Source organism: Micrasema longulum, unplaced genomic scaffold, assembly GCF_059751315.1.
Source record: "Micrasema longulum isolate JH-2025_06_02 unplaced genomic scaffold, ASM5975131v1 h1tg000677l, whole genome shotgun sequence".
NCBI classification, from domain to species: domain Eukaryota; kingdom Metazoa; phylum Arthropoda; class Insecta; order Trichoptera; family Brachycentridae; genus Micrasema; species Micrasema longulum.
This window is the reverse complement of record NW_028277873.1, coordinates 521,679-542,010: the sequence shown is the minus strand read 5'-3', so window position 1 is coordinate 542,010 and position 20,332 is coordinate 521,679. Positions and strand designations below refer to the sequence as shown.

At 32.4% G+C, this 20,332-nt stretch overlaps 2 protein-coding genes and 1 long non-coding RNA gene across 5 annotated transcripts; 1 reads left to right on the top strand and 2 right to left on the bottom strand.

Annotated features, from left to right (window-relative positions):
• Nucleotides 1-430: 430 nt before the first annotated feature.
• On the bottom strand, nucleotides 431-896 carry LOC148279760 (uncharacterized). The gene is made up of 2 exons (XR_015822787.1): nucleotides 777-896; nucleotides 431-659 (listed from the first exon to the last, which is right to left on the bottom strand). It is a non-coding gene; the product is annotated as an uncharacterized LOC148279760 (long non-coding RNA).
• Nucleotides 897-7,320: 6,424 nt separating this feature from the next.
• On the top strand, nucleotides 7,321-14,858 carry Ate1 (arginyltransferase 1). 3 transcript variants are annotated; one of them, XM_088229463.1, is made up of 7 exons: nucleotides 7,321-8,111; nucleotides 8,196-8,322; nucleotides 8,907-9,199; nucleotides 10,020-10,225; nucleotides 10,471-10,632; nucleotides 12,852-13,033; nucleotides 14,194-14,858. In XM_088229463.1, the coding sequence occupies exons 1-7, from the start codon at nucleotides 8,024-8,026 to the stop codon at nucleotides 14,630-14,632; spliced, it is 1,497 nt and encodes a 498-aa protein (XP_088085589.1). In that variant the 5' UTR covers nucleotides 7,321-8,023; the 3' UTR covers nucleotides 14,633-14,858. The 3 variants fall into 3 exon arrangements, with proteins under 3 accessions (XP_088085589.1, XP_088085590.1, XP_088085591.1); XM_088229464.1 differs by lacking the exon at nucleotides 10,020-10,225 and having other exon boundaries at nucleotides 7,332-8,111; nucleotides 8,907-9,087; XM_088229465.1 differs by lacking the exons at nucleotides 8,907-9,199; nucleotides 10,020-10,225 and having other exon boundaries at nucleotides 7,829-8,111.
• Nucleotides 14,859-16,700: 1,842 nt separating this feature from the next.
• LOC148279758 (enoyl-[acyl-carrier-protein] reductase, mitochondrial-like) lies at nucleotides 16,701-18,433 on the bottom strand. The gene is made up of 2 exons (XM_088229446.1): nucleotides 17,842-18,433; nucleotides 16,701-17,737 (listed from the first exon to the last, which is right to left on the bottom strand). Exons 1-2 carry the CDS (start codon nucleotides 18,050-18,052, stop codon nucleotides 16,878-16,880), a joined length of 1,071 nt encoding a protein of 356 aa, XP_088085572.1. The 5' UTR covers nucleotides 18,053-18,433; the 3' UTR covers nucleotides 16,701-16,877.
• Between the last annotated feature and the right edge of the window lie 1,899 nt (nucleotides 18,434-20,332).

Below are 20,332 nucleotides of genomic sequence, written 5' to 3'. Positions count from 1 at the left end.
TCGATACATGTTTGGGATTAAATTCGTTTCAACAAGTTTTTTAAATATTTTTAAATAATACTGTGTTTAGTTAGCACTTTAAATATTAACAACACTAAAGTTAGAAGTCTAGACTAAAGTTGACAGTATATATAGAGTATAGTACCTATTACCCAGATAGCAATTTAAACTTGCCTCAAGCTTGTATCAAGTTTGAAGTATCAAGAGTTCAAGCTTGACCGAAGTTTGAGATTGCAACTCTGTAAACTTGAGGCAAGTTTAAAGCACACTTCCTAGTTACCATCCAACAAAATTGCATGATGTTTGTTTTTTACAAAAAAAAAACAAACATCATGCAAGTTGGATTTATTTAGCAAAAAAAAATACAAAAAAAAATAGAGAAAAAAAAAAACAAGAAAAAACACAAACCAAAAAAAAACAAAAACACGAAGCTTCTTAAAAATATTAATATTAAATAAAATATCTTGTTATTATTACTCAGTATATTTATTTTAAATTTTGTGCCACTTTACAAACTGTGTAACATTAAGCGTTCTGCCCATGTTTAAACATCTTCATTTCCTCAACTCTACCATCTGTTAACTTTTGTGAAGTATAAGAGCCTCTGAGGTTAAAGTATTGGTTTATTATATCGATATATTATCAACAGCCTTTTCGTTCTGTAAATAAAACATAATTCAATCAATAATAGTATAATGTTTGTAATATTTAATAATTAATCAGTTTAAACTATTGCAAGCATTATGCAGTGGATGAGATATTAATATCCTACTTACTTTTAAAGAGCTCTTGACAAGACGGTTTTGTCGAGTGACAGTGCAACAAAAACTCATATTTAATGTTTTTTCCTTAGTGGCATATCAATAGTTTATCCTTTAAACTGAGTATTAACACTTCGACAATATTAAAAGTTATAAAATCGCCGGAAAAACGTCCAATGATAAATGCGTAATTAAAAATGACATGAAACCCACGGACAAAAACGGTGAAATATATCATTTTTCTATGACTTTGATAGTATTGGCAATCTGAATGTTGTTTGGAATTAACTACTTTTTTGGATATTTGTCACGCACTAATTTAATTCGGCGGCCTCCATGGTGTAGTGGTTAAGACATTTGGCTCACACATGGAAGGTTCTGGGTTCGATTCCTGGTGAGAACACAAAAATTAAATGTGATTTTCTTAAGGCGTACCGTGCTGTAATTCACCACTGTAATTGGGCCCCATGGCCTGTTGTGTTGCCAAAAAAAATCGGTCTTGTAGAAAAGTCCTGGGATTAATTATAACAGTTTAAATAAAAAATAATAAAAATAAATAAAAAGGAATTCTCTCCATACTTTTATGTATATGGCAATGTGTTGATCATCACTATATGAATTTCGGATTCTGAAATACCATTCTTGACATAACAAGATTGCAGCAAGTTTTGTCAAAACTTGTCTCTTCAAATTTGTCATAACAATATTCCAGCAACTTTTGATAAAAACTTGTCGCGTCAAATTTTCCTTTTCAACCTTCCATCAATCTTAAATTAAGTTTGTACCAAGTTTCACTGCTATCTGGGTACCTACTCTTGTAATGACAAATTAATCAAAATAATAACTGGATGGAGTGGAGTCATGCAAAAATGCGTCAAGCCTTAAGCCAACAAAAAAAATGAGTGCTAGAATCATGGTTCAAAAGTGATATTCTTACTTTAAAAAAATAGTTACATAAGCTTAAATATACCAATTCTCTATATTACCTCGATGTGTTAACGAAAAACAATGCAACTGAACTAAAAACAATGTATTTATAGCTGATTTTTAAACAACTAAATTGATTTATTGATAGAAATCGACCGCGTTTGGGAAAATCTGATCTTTCTCATCTCACCCCGCGGCGTGGCGGGGCGCGGCGTGGCTTGGATCTACTAAACACGTCGCGACAAGTCAGAGACAATGGGCCCGATATTCAGCTATCCGGCTATCCGGCTTAGGCGCTCGCAGAATATCGAGTATCCCAAACCACTATCTGTTTTATCATTAAAGACTCTCCATCCTGCAAATCCCATTGCTCGCCTCCTCGTAGCAGCCACCGGGCTTCAGAAACCGAACTGGCACATCCCTACCGGAAAAAATAGACAAATCCTCTACAACAAATCAATCCTCGCGCATAGGCATCTACAATCATGGGTGTGCACTGGTGCCGGAACTTGCCGGAACGCCGTTCCGGCACTGGTTTGGGACAAAAAAATCTTATGGTGGAAAATAATGTGAGAAAAATTATGATTACAATATTGCAGAGTGATATGAGTTGTTATTGCTCATAAATTATAATATCATTGGTTTAAAACTGTACTTTGTGAAATTTCAATTCCAGACAGAAAATGACAATTCCAGCCATTGTTTATAATGGGAGTATTAAAAAATACGAGAAACATAAGTAAGTTACACGCCTAGGGAGACTGACCTCACTTCATTATTTGAGATAGCAAAAAAAGAGAGAAAAAAGCGTTCCGGCACTCCATATTTCGCGAGTGGACCCCTGCCTACAATGTACACACTTTGTAAACCCTCGATAAAGACTTTCATGCCAAACGCATATCAGACCAGGACCGATACTATCGCCAAGGAGTGGCAATATTAATGTCGGAGAAGATATCTCGCCTACAAATGATGCAGATGCCACTGCCAAGTACCATTTTTTATGATTTACTACACTCTGCATTATCTATGTAGGTTACCCTGATGGGATCATGTAGTTGTCATTGGTGACTTTAATAGTAGCATAGACAAAATCGACTATCCCTCTAGAAAATTATCAATGGGTACGGAATTCCTTCCAAAATCATTGTTGTTTTAAAGGTGCCCCAAGTAAACAGCAATTGTCGTGTGAGAATCGTAACTCTTTGACTGATTTGTGCTGGGTCTCCATTGGAATGAAGTAAAGCCGCGTCTTCAGACCGACCTTATATGAATCAATACCACATGACGACCTGACCGAGGAATAGAAAAGAACTCCTCCCTAAAGTTGTGCGGCTTAGAGTACCTACGCAGATCATGCGGTTCATCTTGAAAAATCAATTAATGATTTTCAAGAAATTGTTGACAGACTGCAGAAAAACTTTGCTCGTCTGGGTCTTAATATTGATAGCACAAAAAACCCTGATTATGTACAACAAATCCTGTCCAGATCCTTATTACTCTCTGGACTGGATTTCAATAATAATGACAGAGAAAGTTAAAAACTTAGAACAGTTTGGAGTTCACATCATTGTATAAATGTATTTTATATATATATACATTGAGGATGGTGGCATCCCAAAGAACTCGCAATCCGCCTAGAAATTACTTGAGCCGCTTTTAACACACGTAGTGTCTGGAACATGTTCCATCTTAAGTAACTATCAATGTGCACACCTAAATATTTTGTATTATCGACCTTTTCTGTTTTTGGCAGTCACAGTCGCTGTTTCTTGTATTTGTACATTCATGAATTTTAAGAGTTCTTTGTATTGGCTGATTCCGTTTGTCTTTACCAAAAAATTTTTTTTGTGCGCGTTAAGTGTAAGTAAGTTATAGTCTAGCAATTTTTTCGTCTTTTCTTTTCCTTTTAAGCCTTTCTCACTTTTAATGTACACTTCCTTCAATAAAAGCACCGTATCGTCTGCAAAAATGACAATGCGTCCATTAACATTCAAGTTACATGGTCCATTTACATATATCAGAAATAATGAAGGCCCTAATATACTTCCCTGAGGTACTCCAAAATTTCCGGTAAAATTTTCGCTAATTGTATGACCTATTTTTACAGTTTGATTTATTTTAAAAATAAAACTTCCAAACCACTTAAGGCATATACCTTTTATTCCATATGCTTGTAATTTCTTAACCAAAAGTATTTGAGACACTGAGTCAAAGGCTTTAGCAAGGTCAAGGAATTCTGCTAAAGTTTTTTTAATTCTGGTCCACGTTTTGATAAATGTATTCAGTTATGTCTTATATGGCATCCTACGTTCCTATTACTTTACAAAATCTATATTGATTTGTTGAAAGTAAATTTGTGTGTTAACATTTTTTTCCAGAACTTTACTTAGAATGTTTAGAAGAGATATTGGTCTATAATTATTTAGTTCTGTTTTGTCACCTTCTTTAAAAATTGGTATCACACAAGCTTCCTTCAGCTGGTTTGGGAATTCACCTTTTTTTATACTTTGATTGAATACGTGGCAGATTGGTATTGCTATCTCTTCATACAAACTCTTCAAAAGTTTAGCATCTATACCATCAGGTCCTTTTGAGCAATCGGTTTTCAGGGTTTCTAGGTTTTTTTTTTATTTCGTTTCCTGTATTTTTTTTTATTTTAAACATTTCTTGAGAGTTTAATTCAATATTTTCAGTGTTTTCTAGTTCCCACTCTTTTTTATTCAACTTGATAAGTATTTTATCAGCTAGTTTTTTTCCTATAGTAGAGAAGTGTTTATTGAGTGCATTTGCAATATCTTGTTTATTTGTGAATTTTCTATCACTTTTAACTATGCTCGGTATTAGTGTTTGGTTTTTGTTTGACGTATTGTTTATTTATTTAATGACCTTCCATATAGTTTTGGTACCATATCTGCTTTGTTCTATTTTGCTGGCGTAAGTTTTTTCTTTTCCTTTTTTATAGTTCTGGTACATGTATTTCTATATATTTTTTGAAAATGGAGTAGAGGAACATTGTTTAGGTGTTTTCTTGTTAAAATGTGTAGGTGATCACGTTTTTTCATACAATTTACTAAATTGTCTGAAATCCAATAGGTAATTTTTTTGTTTGTCAGTAATTTTTAATGTTTCAGAATTTTCATTTATTTGTGTGTTGAGGATGTCCATAAAGTTTTGCATGGCTTCAATTGCATTTTCTTGACTAAGGATGTTTGTCCATTTTTCCTCTTTCAGTTTTTGTTTTATTTTGTCATAATTTATTCGTACATATATTTTTCTAGTAGTGTCAGTCTCTTTTCCCCTTTTCGGTGACTGCAGATTTTATTACTGCTGTGTCTGCTTCTGTTGTTGATTTAATTTGAATGTTAGTGCATTCATAAAACTTACACAAACAGATTGTGTAGTGTTTGTGAATACGCGTATGGTATGACACCGCACGGCATACGCATTAAAAAAATATCATATGTCTCTCTCGCGCTCAGACACGCTTATGAGCGTGACAAGGACTACTATTGCTTCGTTAGTTGCTAATGATATGGTAATAAAATATACCTTAGATACTTCTACGTTCATTTGAATTTCGCTCAAATGTGCTATGTATGTTTTAATGCGTTTTGGATCACAGCGAAAAAAACAATCAGTAAAGGAAATGTCATATATTTATTTAATAACAAAAACAAAAATATCCGTCGAAAACGGCGGCAGAAATATAGCCCTTTTGTTACAATTTGGACAATATTGAACACAATAAATTATAAATAAAAAATGTGCTCGAGTAAAAATAAATTAATATATTACATTTTCTTAACCCATTGTATTGTTTTTCATATACACAACATCCAACACAGATTTTAAAAAAGATGGCCCATTTGGTTAAAATTTAGTATAACCTTTTTAAAATCAACAACTTGTAGATTTTAAATGCGTTTGTGCAAGTTTTGTGAACACGCCAGCTCTAGTTAATCGACCAGTAAATAAATGTTTGTCGCAGGAGGCAAACTCGGCAGTTTACAATGGAGTCCTGGTGCCGACCTTTATGCATGAGAGTTAGTATGGAATCGGAAAAACAAAGATGAAAATAAGCTGAATTCTGTCCAAATACGATCTCTTAGGCGAATTCGTGCTAAACCAATATATTTATTTATTTATTTATTATTATCATTATATTACATACACAAAATTATAATTTATACAAAGTTGCTTTGACTGCCTAACTTGGGTTATTTACCCCGTTCGAAGACAGTCAAAAAATATAAAAAAACAGTATTCAATATATAGAAAGAGTTATAAAGTGAAAACCAAAGCAAAACATGGAGTAAAAACATGTTATATTAAAGGTGAAAATGTTAATTTAATGGATACGGCCTAAGTCAATGACAACAGTTACACGAAGAAACATACGAGTATATGCAAGAAACTGAACGGGAGGGTCCGATATCTTGCAGGGTACCCGCTGGCACAGCGCGGGTTTAAACTGTGCAACTCGGTTATAAGCTTAGACTATACCCTGTCTGCGTAATCTATAAGTGCGAAAGCACTACAATTAATGATATGAATCATACACGTATAAAACATGTGAGTCGAGGTCCGGTAAAATACCAAGAGAAAAATAATATAAAACTATGTAGCATAGACAAATAAGGGCAATACAATAATGGTATGCAATATATTCATAACCACGATAAACATGTAAAATTTCGAGCTAAACCATGCCAATTTATCTTCATACACTGTTTTAGGGGCCATGAGATATATCAAAAGCCGGAAGATCTATTCCAAAGAATTCCGAGTTATGTGATGAATTCACTAAATCTACATATTCTGGATATTGGGGTATAAAGATAAAAGTTTCTATAAGATTAAATAAATAGCAGATTTTGGCTTAGTCAAAATTCTTGCATTATAGTTTAAGGCTGAGACAAGTATTATCCACTAAATCAAGATCCTTGCAATATGATGGATTGCTGCGTTGGTTTGAACATGTAGAGCGAATGGATGGCCAAAAAACAGCTTAAGGGATTTACCATGCGAATTCATGTTTAAAGAAAACAAGGCTTGAAAAAGACGGACCATCTGTAATTCAAGTAAAAATATAGGCGTTGATTTCGAAATTGGATATCTACACATTGATTTAGTAGTAAAACCAACCAATAAAAGGCCGGCATTTGGGTCACGTGGCTAATAATCTGTCATTGCGTATTGAGACATAAAAATACCAAATCAGCTTAGTTTCATTGCGTAAAATATTTTTTTGCGCTAAAGTAAAAAGTCAAGCTTGCTCAAATTCATCTACATGACAAATCGACAGATGCCCGTCTTTGTTATCACACTACACATAGTTGGATGTTTTATTATTCAATGGGAAAAGTTGAAGAATTGATTTAGTTAATGAATTTACGTAATATAAAAGCTAATATTACCAAACGTCTTGCAGCTTCAAAGCGCATGGAGTTATAACATTCTGGCAACGAAAACCTTTTTTTTTTAATTCAGCAAAAATAAAATTATTCAATAATGTTACTTTATGACATGTGCAGTGAAATGTATTATGTAACTTTATTAACGTTTTTCGGTATGTTTCTAAAACACTAATATGTCTTGGACTTGGATGCTTTTTTTTGCGTTGAAACTTGGAAAACATTCGATGAACTGTCAGAAATGATGGCAATTATCTTGTGTTCGGTTTATTCGAGAAAAAAACGTTGAAAGGTTTTTTTTAAGATGGGTTACCGTGTTTTATTTGTTCAGCACGGTAAATGGTACTTCCTCTATCGTGACCTTGGTGGTGACTTCAGAGACGTCTTTGAAAACACAGCCAAACTAGAATGACCACAAAATGGTTTCATTTTTAGGTTAATTCTGAAAGCTTATATTTTTTGCCGCTAGATCGACAAATCGCGAAATTTCAATTAGATTTCAACAAGTGAGAGAGTAACCCCCTTAAAATTTCAAGCTACGGAAAATAGAAAATGTTTAAAAATCGGTAGAATTTCCTCAAAATTCAGTAGATTTAATTTAATTTAATTTCTTCCAGAATCGGTAGATCTACCAAAAAATCGGTAGGGTTGGCAACCACAGAAACAAATCAACATAAACAGACTTTCTAGTGTCAATTTTCTAACTTTGTCTTTCGTAATTTTGTCTGAGAATCTGAAATCGCAAACCTCGTAACAAATGTCAGAAATAAAGTAAATTTTTCAATATACATATGTCGAATACCAGTTTAAATTTGCCCTGATGTAATATTAAACTCATTTTTGTTTTTTCAATTGCGACTAATATTAAAAAAACGTAGATTTGATATGGTGTAGGCAGACGAAATAAAATTAAACAAAATGTCCAAAAGTATTGTAGAGTTTTACCCCGAGAAAGAAAATAGCAAATGCGGTTATTGCAAAAAGAACAATGCGAGTGTCAGTCAGGGTAAATATTACAGCCAGCTGTCATTTGTTTTAATGCATGTATCAGTTTCGTATTTTATATAACATTGTAATGTCCATTTATTAGGAATGTGGGCACACATTCTCACAGTAGAAGATTACCAAGCCCTGATAGACAGAGGCTGGAGGCGCTCTGGGAAATATTGCTACAAACCAACAATGGATCAAACATGCTGTCCCTTGTACACTATCAAGTATGTCATTGTATTCCATCAATATCAACTAAAAATTAATGCATTAAATGTAAACAAAAAGTCATCTTCTGTTTACTATAAGACACAGTAAATTTGATTATACATTCTACCAAATACTTTCTGCTTGGTTGTTTTTGTTTAAAAATCAATCTGAAAATTTATAAAAACCGGAGCATTCGGTTTTGGAGATTTGTCAATGTTTGTTAATATTCTAAATGAAAATTGGAATATTTTGACTTGTGGTCTTTCTTCTAAATTCTTCTTGTTTACATACAAGTAGGTATTTAACTTTTATTTGCGTTTATTGTATCAACAAAAAACAATTAATCTCTTGCTGTGTCGTTGAAATACAATATATAAAGTCTAAAAATTTGTTAAAAATGCAATTGATGTTGCAAAAAATATGTTATCGAAAATTAATTTATCCGCCTTGTTTCAGATAGTTTGTGTATTTATATGGATGACAGATAAAGTTCTGATTTTAATAAGATTTGCAACGTATTTCTTTTTTAAATATCCAGGTGTTAATTTTGATTTCAAATACAATTATTAATAAGACAAACTCATTAACTTTCCTTTCATAGGTGTAACGCTATTGATTTAAAACTATCAAAATCCCAAAAGAAAACGCTGAAGAAAGTTAATAAGTTTTTATCGAAAAACAATGATTATGAAACTAACTGTAACGATGATACTTCGATGACCGATGAACCAAACCAAAATGCTTCTACTAGTCAAAACTGTGATGAGCAGGATGTGTTACAAGTAATGAGAAATAAAGAACACTTGAAAATAAATGTAAATAATATTAAGTTTAAATCTAAACAGGAATGTATTGATGAAGGTACAAGTACTTTAACTATTCCTATTAAAAATGGTAAGTAAATTAGTCGTTAAGTACTATCTAATGAAAAGCAGTTTTTTTTTTTTTGAATTTGCCATAAATGAAAATAATATTTATTTGACTATTGTAGTCTGCATTACTTTATGGACTGTTCAACCTATCATGTAATGCAGACTGTAAACATAAGTTAGAAATTAATGAAGAGAAATCAGATAGCTGCTAAACTGCCGATATGTACAGAAAAATAGATTGGCAGAAGCCGTATTCGAATGAATTGCCCTATTAATGCATGAATTCTGACTTGCATTTGTACTGTTTCTGGGTATGTAAAACAGTGCATGAGATCTCGCTCTAATATAATTATAGGGAATATATAATTCCTCTTGCCTCTCATTATTTTTCCCTTAACCCCATAGTGAAGGTGCTTTTTATGTGTTTTCCTGAACATTTAAAATCAAATGAAAAATTAATGTAATTTATAATTAAAAATGGTAACATGTAAATCCTCTTACCACTAAATACTTTTTATGGATACTTGCATTTTTTTAACGATAAACCGCCTGTTATTATATCGACCTGTAACTTTTCATTATAATACTGCTTGTACATGACTATTTAACAAAACTTGAAATTCCCGGTCCTAAAAGTATGAAATATATAAGTGAAACAATGAATACACCTTTTTGAATCAATGTTTTATAATATATGAACCGTTTTAAACAATAATCAAGAGATATCTCGTTTGACAATATTGAATCTGCATTTCCCGAAGTCCACTCAAAACTTCGATCCATATAAAATCATAATTCAATTGACAAATTTTTGTATCTTGAGAAAACTTTCCAATTTGCAGATGTTAAGCGTGTGACTGAAATAAACAATGAGGCAACTCATTGTAAGAAAGCTAAAGAAATCAGAATACAAAGAAAAAGAGAGAAATTGCTTCAAAAAGGAATTGACATCGAAAGTATTCAAAATCTACCTACTTCTAAAAGCAAAGAAAAATCTTTAGAAGAGTTTTTGAATGACCTTCCGGAGAATTTTAGGGATAGGTTGCAGGTAAACATATTATTTTTAGGGTCTGTGTTTAAGAATACATATCTTTCACTAAATTGTTTAGATTTTCACTGCCATTAGGTTGAACAATGAATTTTTCTGGGTTATGAATCTGGGTCAACCCTGATGATGGACGCTGTAATGCAGTCCGAAATGACAAAAAATAGTACAAACAACACACAGTGCAAATTCATGCACCTTTATCTTACATATTTGTAAAAAATAATTGGTGATCTTAAATTTTGCAGATAAAACTAGTCAGAACAACACCTCCTGGTCCTGAATGGATAGCTTCATCTTCTGCCAGCCATGAACTGTATACAAAATACCAAGTCAGCATTCATGGTGACTCTGTCTCCAAGTGTTCTGAACAACAGTTCCTCAAATTCTTGGTTAAGAGCCCACTACAGGTATATTATTACCTATTGTTTATATATCACTAGCCCAAAGCAACAGTGCGATAAACCCGAAATTTCTGATTTTGAGATACATATGCAGGTATGTTAATAAATTGAATAAATGAATGTTTTTCAAATAATGAAATATCGAAGTTAGATTGTTAACCTACGTGAAAATATAGTATTCATAATCTAATTTTTAAAAATTCATTTAGTCAGATCCTTGGCACATCTTAAAAAGTCGGATTATCTCAGAATATGTTCTTCGGAGATATCTCACCGTTGCTTTGGGCTAGCGATAAATACAATACATATATAATTTTTATGTCAATCAGATAGTGTATCACCATTCTGGTGTTTTGCTAATGCCATGTTTTGAATAGATGGATATTACAAACGAATGTGGTGGATTTGATGGAATTATAGTTTGAGGATTAATTTTTTTCGAAAATTGAGTAGGATTTGCGTGTTAGTAGATAGGGGAAAGTGTTCAAATAGTTCAAGGAGAAAGGAAAGGGAATCTATCTTTGCAGGACAGTTGAGAAATATGTGATTAAAATTATCCATATCTATCACAGGGAATCTAATACAGTTAAAGCTGTAGTCTGGTAAAACGCACGCAAAATGAGGAAATCATACGATTTTGACATTTTAAAATGAATGTTCTTTTTAATCGCGCAATAGTAAAAAAAAATTAAAAAACTAATTATTTCTATTTATATTAAAAAATATACTTGAAAGTTTTATGTAACTAAAATATAATTACTTTTAGGCCGGCAGATTAAGACATTTCAAATTTAGACTAAGCTTAGGTTTCTGGGTTCTCATATAAAGATTAAGTATTGAACTAAAATTTGTTGTAATAATTTGAAGATAATAAATTGAACATGAAAGTGGTATACCGGTATATCTTTTCCGATAAGGGCAGGTATGAACGTAATAAAAACGTAAATAAGATGTTGTTAAAATTTTTATATTACAATCAGAATTATCTTCTTAAAAAAAAGAGAGAAAAAAAGAAAAAGAGTTTCAACTAAAATATTTCAATAAATATTTCTTTTTTTTAATATTACCGAAAGCATAATTTTACGTAGATGTAAAGGAAAATGTATGTGATTTAAAATGCTTGTATTTCTTTTCAAAAACAAAAATTGAGACTTGGCTTCGGCCACTTTCATGTTAATTTTTTTTATCTTCAAATTATTACAACAAATTTTAGTTCAATACTTGGTCTTTATATGAGATACTATATATACAATATAGCAGTGGCGAGCAGTGAGTTTTTAAATTGGTAAGCTACGAAAATTCTGATAAAATGTCCATAGCGGTAGTATGGCATATAAAAAACAAGTCTATTTTATATTTAATAAATAATTCCTAACAAATGGCTCCAGCGGCTAATAGTTTCAGTAAAAATATTTTCTAATGTAGCACAAACATTTTATTTAAAAAATACAATTTAAAAAAACATAATTGCAAAAAAAATATTAGAACCCCTGTGGACTCGAACCCCCGCCTTCATCGTTAGAAAGCAACGACCCAACCGCGCAGCTATTTTGCGTTTTCGTCTAAGCGTCGAAAAAGTAATTAATAAACTGGATAATTCATTAGCGCACCAGTGCATCATAATGTCAATCATTTTAATGTGTGCTTCTCTCAATATTTCTATGACTTTTGACTTTAATTTACATTTATTGTCATGAAAAATATCAGCCTCTGTAAATCTATTGTCATATTGCTCACATATTCTAGGTATTGTAGATGGTTTTTAATAGTTGACGTGTTGTCTGTGTAAAACAGAAAATTTTGTCTTATCATTCTAGGTGGCACATGGAATGAAGTCTTTCAAGTAGATCGGGGGAGTCAATTTTATTGTTTATTAGTTTGACAAAAATATATTGTATATGTATGTAAATATCATTAATCTTTCTAGTTTTATTCAAAATTTAACCTGAATTATTGAATCTGATTTTTTTTTTTGAGGTATTACTAATTAACAACGCATTTTGTACTGTGTTTATTTTAATGTCCGAAACTTTCCATTATCAGCCGTGCGACTCTGAACGCTCTCTAGGGGATAGAGAAAGCATTGCTAACATGTAATTAGTACATAAATTACATTAATAAACCGTTTGTCAAACAAATGCCCTCGCATTCAGAATCGCACTGCAGGTGCAGAAAGGGATATGAGGATGATAAGACTTTGTTTTAAGAACATGTTTTGTTTTTAGGCTGATTTTCCTGATGACGGCCCCGCTTGTGGCTATGGTTCCTTCCATCAGCAATACTGGCTAGATAATGAATTAGTAGCCGTTGGTGTAATAGACATTTTACCAAAATGTGTTTCCTCAGTTTATTTCTTCTACAATCCAAAGTATTCACATTTATCATTGGGATCATTTGGTGCACTCAAGTAAGTCTGATCAAACTAAAACTCAACATGAGCAGATAATTATCCTAAAGTAAATCATTAAATCATTAGGACTAATCCTAAATTTTTTGTAATGAGAGTAGAGGAAATATACAATACATAGTTGGATTATTATTATGGATAACTTATATAGCGCCATTTTCGTAATAAAATACCTCAAGGGCGCTTTACATGGTGATTCTATTGTTAAGTTAATTTAATTGAAGCTTTTAAATTTGTAGTTTAATTAAAATAATTTATTTATTAACTATATTATTTTTGCAAAAATTATAGGATTTAAAAAATGTATAAATATGTTTTCAATTGTTTTACCGTCCATGCAACCATAATATGTCATAAAAAATAAATATAGGAAAATTATACTTTTTTCAGTGTATCCCATCATCTTGCAAAATGTCATAACCTAAAAAAACCATTGGATTGTTATTTTATCCAATTAACTTATGTCTTAAATTTCAATGAAGCGGAATGTCATACGCTATAAAATCATTTTATATATATATCTAAAATGAAATATTTCGTTTCATTTTTATTTTAAAAATCAAACATTAAAAATATTATTATTCATGAAGTAATGTTGTTTTACCAGACTACTCCTTTAAAATTTGGAATTTGTGGCTTATGACATACTATGGTTACATAGACGATATATTATAGGCATAAAATGTACAACATAAATTTTATATTTGAAGCACTAACTTTGCGGTTATTCATTATAATAAGATAAATAGAACAACTTTTTTTTTAACCACTTATTTTTTCTGCCGACCGGTTTCAAAGCTACGTAAGCTTCCTTTTCAAGCTATACTTAACTAATGAATTCTATCCTATTTAATTATATCAGTTAGTGTGTATGGAAGTAATAAATCAAGTCTTTTTGTCTTGTAATGTGAGATGGATTTGTTCAAAACTAGACAGGAGTCTACTCTTACTTAGTATTACTCTTAAAGGAAATATTGTTTATTTGGTTATTTATTATTTTTATGAGTAAAAGAACACTTAAGGTGCCTAAATAATATTTTTCCGAATTCGCAAACTATCTGATAGAAAATAATCACAATTTTAATAAAGACACTAGATTAAAAGTTCTTCAAGTTGAAAATGACCATTGAAATGTGATATTTTCATCTACTTTGTTTCAGAGAACTTGCTTTTACTAGAGATTTGCAACAAAATGTACCGAGTATAAAATATTATTACATGGGATTTTACATTCATTCCTGTCCAAAAATGAAATACAAAGGAAATTATCATCCATCTTTTCTTCTCTGCCCAGAAACGTACAAATGGTTTCCTCTCACAGAATGCTCCAAGAAACTAGAAGAAAGTCCTTATAGTAGATTGAATCCCGATGTAGATGAAATAGACACAAACATGTGCGAGAAGAGAGATTTACTAGATGTTCTAGTTCTGCAAGGTAACACGTACATGACTTATGGTTCATACAAAGCCTATAAGGCCCGCAATGCTCCCGCAGAAAGAAAGAGATTTGCCGAGCAGTTAGATGACGCTGATGTGCTCTTATATGCACAGTTAGTTGGAAAAGACACTTCTCAGAGAATAATTTTAGTAGAAGAATAAAAACAAAAAATCTTTATATAATATAACACAAGTAATAATATTTACCTTGTGTTTCTAAATATGTAGAAAATTTGTTTGTTTTAGTTCTTTATTCAATTGTAATTATTGTTTAAGATGATGCGACATTTAAAATAATTCATTCAACTTTTAGATATAGTATGTGTTATACCTAAATATTACAATTATTAATTTATTTTAGAAATAATAAATAAGTTTAAAAATTGGATTTTATAATTTTTTATTTTCTATTTCAATAGAAATAATGTAAATATATAACGCTGGTAATATCTGTCTGTGATATGATTTCTGAGTTATTTTTTTAAGTGGACCATTTATGTGACGAAGTCATTCAAAATTTGTAAGATTGGTGATAACAATTTTATATTATCTATTAAAAAGTTTAATTGCTTTCTCACCTACAATACTAAGCTCATGGTGACCTAATAAGAACATCAAGCTATTACATTAAAATAAATGCAGAGACAGAGGACAGAGACAGAGAAGACAGTTTTATATATAATAATATAAAACTCTGTCTGGAAACTATGTCCCTCACTGTCAGAAGTATGCAAAAGTTAAAGTGCATTCAGCGAAGAATGAAAAGACAAATTTTGGGCATCAGTATTTGTGATAGAAATGGGGAAATTAGACGCTGAACAAAGGTCATTGATATTGCAGAAAGAACAGCAAAACCAAAATGGCAGTGGGCGGGGAAAGTGGCAAGACCGGACAGTGTTTGATGGTGGCCATGTCCAGCAGTGGAACGAATGTAGCTAGCAACAAAAGTAAAGTAAATGGCACTATGCGTTCATCATAATCAAACCCTTATCTGCACCCAGTGGTGCATAAGGCACTGTATTGTCAAATTTCATAAAAAGGAATAAATCAGCCTAAAAGTATCCTTATAAGAAGCACTTCTGATATTCCCATGGAGTAAAAACATGTATTTTAAAAAAAAATCTTGAATATTCTTATTTAAGATTTAATACATATTTTATTATTTATTTATTATGCAAGATGACCATGCAAATTATGTTTGCAATTTTTTTTTTTTTTCACAAGTTCGCGAACTAAATTCTGAATTATCACAAAATAATTTCAATATGTTCCATATCAGTTTAAGAAGTATAAAAAAACATTTTGACGAATTAGTAATTCTTATCAACAATTTCAAAATAGACTTAGATATAATTGTACCGACAGAAACTTGAAATTTTGAAAATAATTTGTAATTTTAAAAAGGATCATTCTAAAGGTCCCGATAAAGTTTCTGTGGAAACACTAAAAATTATGTATCGAAACCCTTACAATATATTTACAATTTATGTATAGAAAATGGTATCTATCCGAAATCATTCAAGCTTTCCACAATAATACCAATTCACAAAAATGGTTTAGCCTCTAAAACGTATAACTATCGTCCAATTACTCTTACCTCAAATATATCAAAAAATTTAGAAAAATGTCTTAAGAATAGAATCATGGATTATCTAGAAGGTAATAAAAAAATCTCTCAAAATCAATTTGGCTTCCAAAAAAAATTTAGCACTGAGGATGCAATTTATAAGTTAACAAAGGAAATATACTCCGCAATAGATAATAAAAATAAGTGTTTGGTAATTTTCTTTGACCTTAAAAAAGCCTTTGATACCGTAAACATAAATAATCAAATAAATTAAAAAACATTGTTATAAAAAATAAATGAGAACTTATTATTTGATTTAAAAAATTCAACACTAATTTTCCAACACAATTGAAAACATCCATCCATCCTGGACATTATGAAAATTGTAAAAAGTATGGAAATGGAGATAAAAGAGGCCAGGGTCGCTTACCCCACTCTGAATCAAATTTATTCCTATTTTCAAAAATGGTGTTAACGATTAGTTGAAAATAACCCAAAATTTTAATATTTTGGTAAAATATAATAATTTTTTGACTGGTATTTATAATACATGTTCTATGTAGTGAGTGCATGGGTTTCATGGGGGATACAAAATAATGCCACTTTTTTTATTACACTATTTTAATAATCAATTGCTTGATTGGTGAAATTGTATTCAAGATCAAACATTTTAAGACTATAATGAACAAGCTGTACAAAAATAAGTATGATAATCGAAACCATTAAATCATCGATGATCTTTTATGTTAAAATACTTTTTTCAATCGACTGGAAATATAATTTATCTCATTACCAAGAAAATATGTACAAAGATAATTAGCGGGGCTGGAATTACTAATTTCAGTTTTCAAAATCAAGTATATATTTTTTTCCTGTAAATCCTTGAACTGACAAAGTATTCATCAAAGCTTCCTTATAGTTTTCAAATTTGATATACTGGTAAGCGGGTGCGTGTAACTTCTTAGATAAAATTAGTTGGATAAGATCGTTAAACATTTCCATTCGTTTCGGGTTTTGAAGATTCTCTTTATTCCACCGGGTCATCCAATATCCATAAACCCTAATGTCCTTGAAGATAAGTGCAGACGTGGGAACGGTGACCGGGTCCCTCGACATGCCCCCGTAAGTAACGAGTGCTCCGCCGTGATCCAACTGCCGCATTATTTCCAGAGCACTTTTCCCACCAACGCAATTCAGGGCTAACTTGGGCTTTTTAACAAATCCACTTTTAAATATATCCGTGGTACGAACTTCCTCTTCCGTGAACACATAATTAGCTCCTATATCTGCAAGGTAATTCTTAAGATCACCAATCTCGGGACGATTCCTAACAATATTGACTGTATTAATGGCCCACGCTTTACACAACTGTATAACATTCTGTCCGCACGCGCTGTTTGCGCCATTTTGCACCACAGTGTCACCAGGTTTCAAATCTGCAAAATCTTTTATCATTCTATATGCAGTGCATGGATTAACAGTGAGCATGGATCCTTCCGCTTTGCCCAATTCGTTTGGTACTTTTACTAAATCATTCTCTGAGAAAACACCCAATGTTCGCCAAGTACCCAAACCAGATCTGACGGGCAAAACTCTATCACCTTCCCTGAAAGCACTGACAGCTTCACCGACGCAAATCACTTCGCCGATGCCCTCGTTTCCAGCAATGGCGGGTAATTTAGGTTTTACCGGATACTTTCCTAGAAATACAATTTACATTCATAGGTTTTAATTAACACATCATATTATCTAATCCCTGACACAACTCCCGATGCCAGGTGTAGCTATTTATCAGTTAACCTACCTTCGATAGTGTTAATGTCAGCTGGGTTAACGGGAGCCGCTATCATTTTAATCATCACTTCTCCTTTGATGGGTGCTCTAACATCCTCTTCGACACGTGAAATAACTTTAATTGGATCACCATAATCACTGTATGATAGTGATATACATTTAGTACTAAACATTTTTTTGTATGCACTTCCCATTATTGTGGTAGCTTTTAATGCGATCATTGTTATCGAGTATATACAAAAAAACCTTATGCTAGGCAACAAATTACAATTGATATGTGTAAAAATATCACGAATTGTGTACCTGTACCTTCAACATTCAAATCGTATGCATTAAGACACTGCCAACTTACACCAATCGACCAATATGTGCCTACACCACTTAGACCCAGAGATTATACACTCACTTGTACATGCTCGTACAATACAGCGAAAAGAGGGCTACAGCAACAATACAAATAGCTAGATTATAAACATCAGCTACAACCATTACCCACTACCCACTAGATTACAGCTAACCAATCACAAATTATACTCCTGAACTCTTGGCCCTTTTGACTTTTGACTTTTGACCGGCTCTTGAGGTCTTGAGCATTGATCAGTGATCACAGATAAAATATATAATCCTGTAGTCTGTGATATAATCTGCCTTTGATTTTGGCACAACTTTGACAGTTTTTCCATAGATTAATCAGGATTCCGATACACTGCTGCCGTAGACTCAGAGATGCGTTTAGAAAAGAAGTGTGTAGGGGAACCCGGGGCGGAATGGGAAAGCTAAGCTTCGATTGCAATTTGTGAGAGTTTGAAATGAATAACATCATTAATTGTCTATTTGTACATTTATTTACTTATTTCTCTAAAAAAGAACTAGTGTTTAACTTACCCAAATAGATTATAAATAAAACAGTGAACAATGGGAAATGAATCCTGGACATAAAAGGATACTCGTCCTAATTATACAATACAATATATTGATACTTTTTGCATGTTTTATAGTAGATACATGAAAAAATAAACTAAATAACGACATTGTGCATTTCTCATCTGTGATGCTAATAATTTAGTAATTATTGGTACAGTTCACAACCGAGAATCAATAATAAATCCGCACACAACATGTGCGCCCAATTTTTCCAAACGCTACAAAAACACCGGCCATCATTAACTGAACTTTTGTCAGATACGATTATGATTATTTTATATTTTTTTCAGTTAGTTTTTATTAATTTGTTTTTTTTCCGTTTTATTATTAGTTTTTATCTTATTCTTTCGCATTCTTGAGATTTTTACCTTTTCGATACATTCTTCTAAATTATTCTTATAAGTTGAGGTGGTAAGGATTGCTACTAGCATTTATTTGGTGTTTTTTTCAGAATCTCACTGAGCAGATTTAAAAAGCCAAATACTGCTACCCTGTTGAAACCCATAGCGCGTGCTCCAGAGATGTTGCTTCTGGTTTTCTCAAACTAAAATCAGGGTGGCGCTTCAAAAAACCTTTAATCTAGTTGTAACCGACCCGTTACAGGGGGGGGTGGCGGCTTCGTCTCCCTGGTTCCACTCAATCGGCCCACCCGGCGTAAATAGGGGGCCTAAGCCGCAAAGTCAACCTCAGTAACCCTGAAAAGGGCTTTCCAATGGGTTCTGTTGGTGTAAAGAGGTGACCGCAGTCAGGGGAGTCACGGCGGAAGCCAGCAGCGAAGCACGAAGTCCAGCGGGAAAAGAAGGGCAAGGAGGCGGAGAGTAAAACACGATACAACTGCCTTGAACGAACTGACGTTCATTTTAAGTCTACACATTATAAAACGCCCGCGGCGCATTGCCCGACGCCCGAGCGCGCGGCCGCCGCCGTGTACGCGAGTCACCGCCGGGGAGTGGGGGTACAGGCGACCATTTGCCCGGCCTCCCCCACCTTACTCTACCAAACGACCGGCCACGGACTAGGATTATTGGTACTTACATAAAACATTTCTTTAAATAAACAAGATTTATTAATTTTTCTTAGGTTATCAACCAGATTTTGACAACCCTAAGGCTTATAAATTTCTTGTATGAAAACAAATAAAGTTTGGCGGGTAAATTTGCCCAATCGTTTTTAGACGAATATTTTTATTAGTTAGCTATTGAAAATATACTCAAACGACAATTTTGCCCTTGAATTAATAATTCAATAGAGTAGTTCTTAGACAAGAACGTCATATGAGCTACAGTTCAACAAATAATGGTTGCGGGCAAATATGGAGGAACTTGCAGGTAATTTTCCCGCCATAAAAATTTTAAATTGCTTGAAATCGCATTTAAATATGACTGAATTAACAATTGTAACTCTTTTCAATGATTACCAAGGTCATTCTTCGTAATTAAAAAGCAAAGCACAATTTACATTTTTTTGGAGAAAATCAACATAATTGCAAAAAAGCGGGCAAAGTTGTACGGTTTCGCGGTATTTCATCCACTGCATAATATTTACAATAGTTAAAACTGATTAATTATTAAATATCA

Bases quoted from the DNA above. Each gene is read 5' to 3' on its own strand.
- Ate1 (XM_088229463.1), top strand. From the start codon at position 8,024: ATGTCCAAAAGTATTGTAGAGTTTTACCCCGAGAAAGAAAATAGCAAA. The intron at 8,112-8,195 runs GTAAATATTACA...TCCATTTATTAG, and splicing joins CAATGCGAGTGTCAGTCAGG to GAATGTGGGCACACATTCTC. The intron at 13,034-14,193 runs GTAAGTCTGATC...ACTTTGTTTCAG, and splicing joins GGATCATTTGGTGCACTCAA to AGAACTTGCTTTTACTAGAG.
- LOC148279758 (XM_088229446.1), bottom strand. From the start codon at position 18,052: ATGATCGCATTAAAAGCTACCACAATAATGGGAAGTGCATACAAAAAA. The intron at 17,738-17,841 runs GTAGGTTAACTG...TTGTATTTCTAG, and splicing joins TGACATTAACACTATCGAAG to GAAAGTATCCGGTAAAACCT.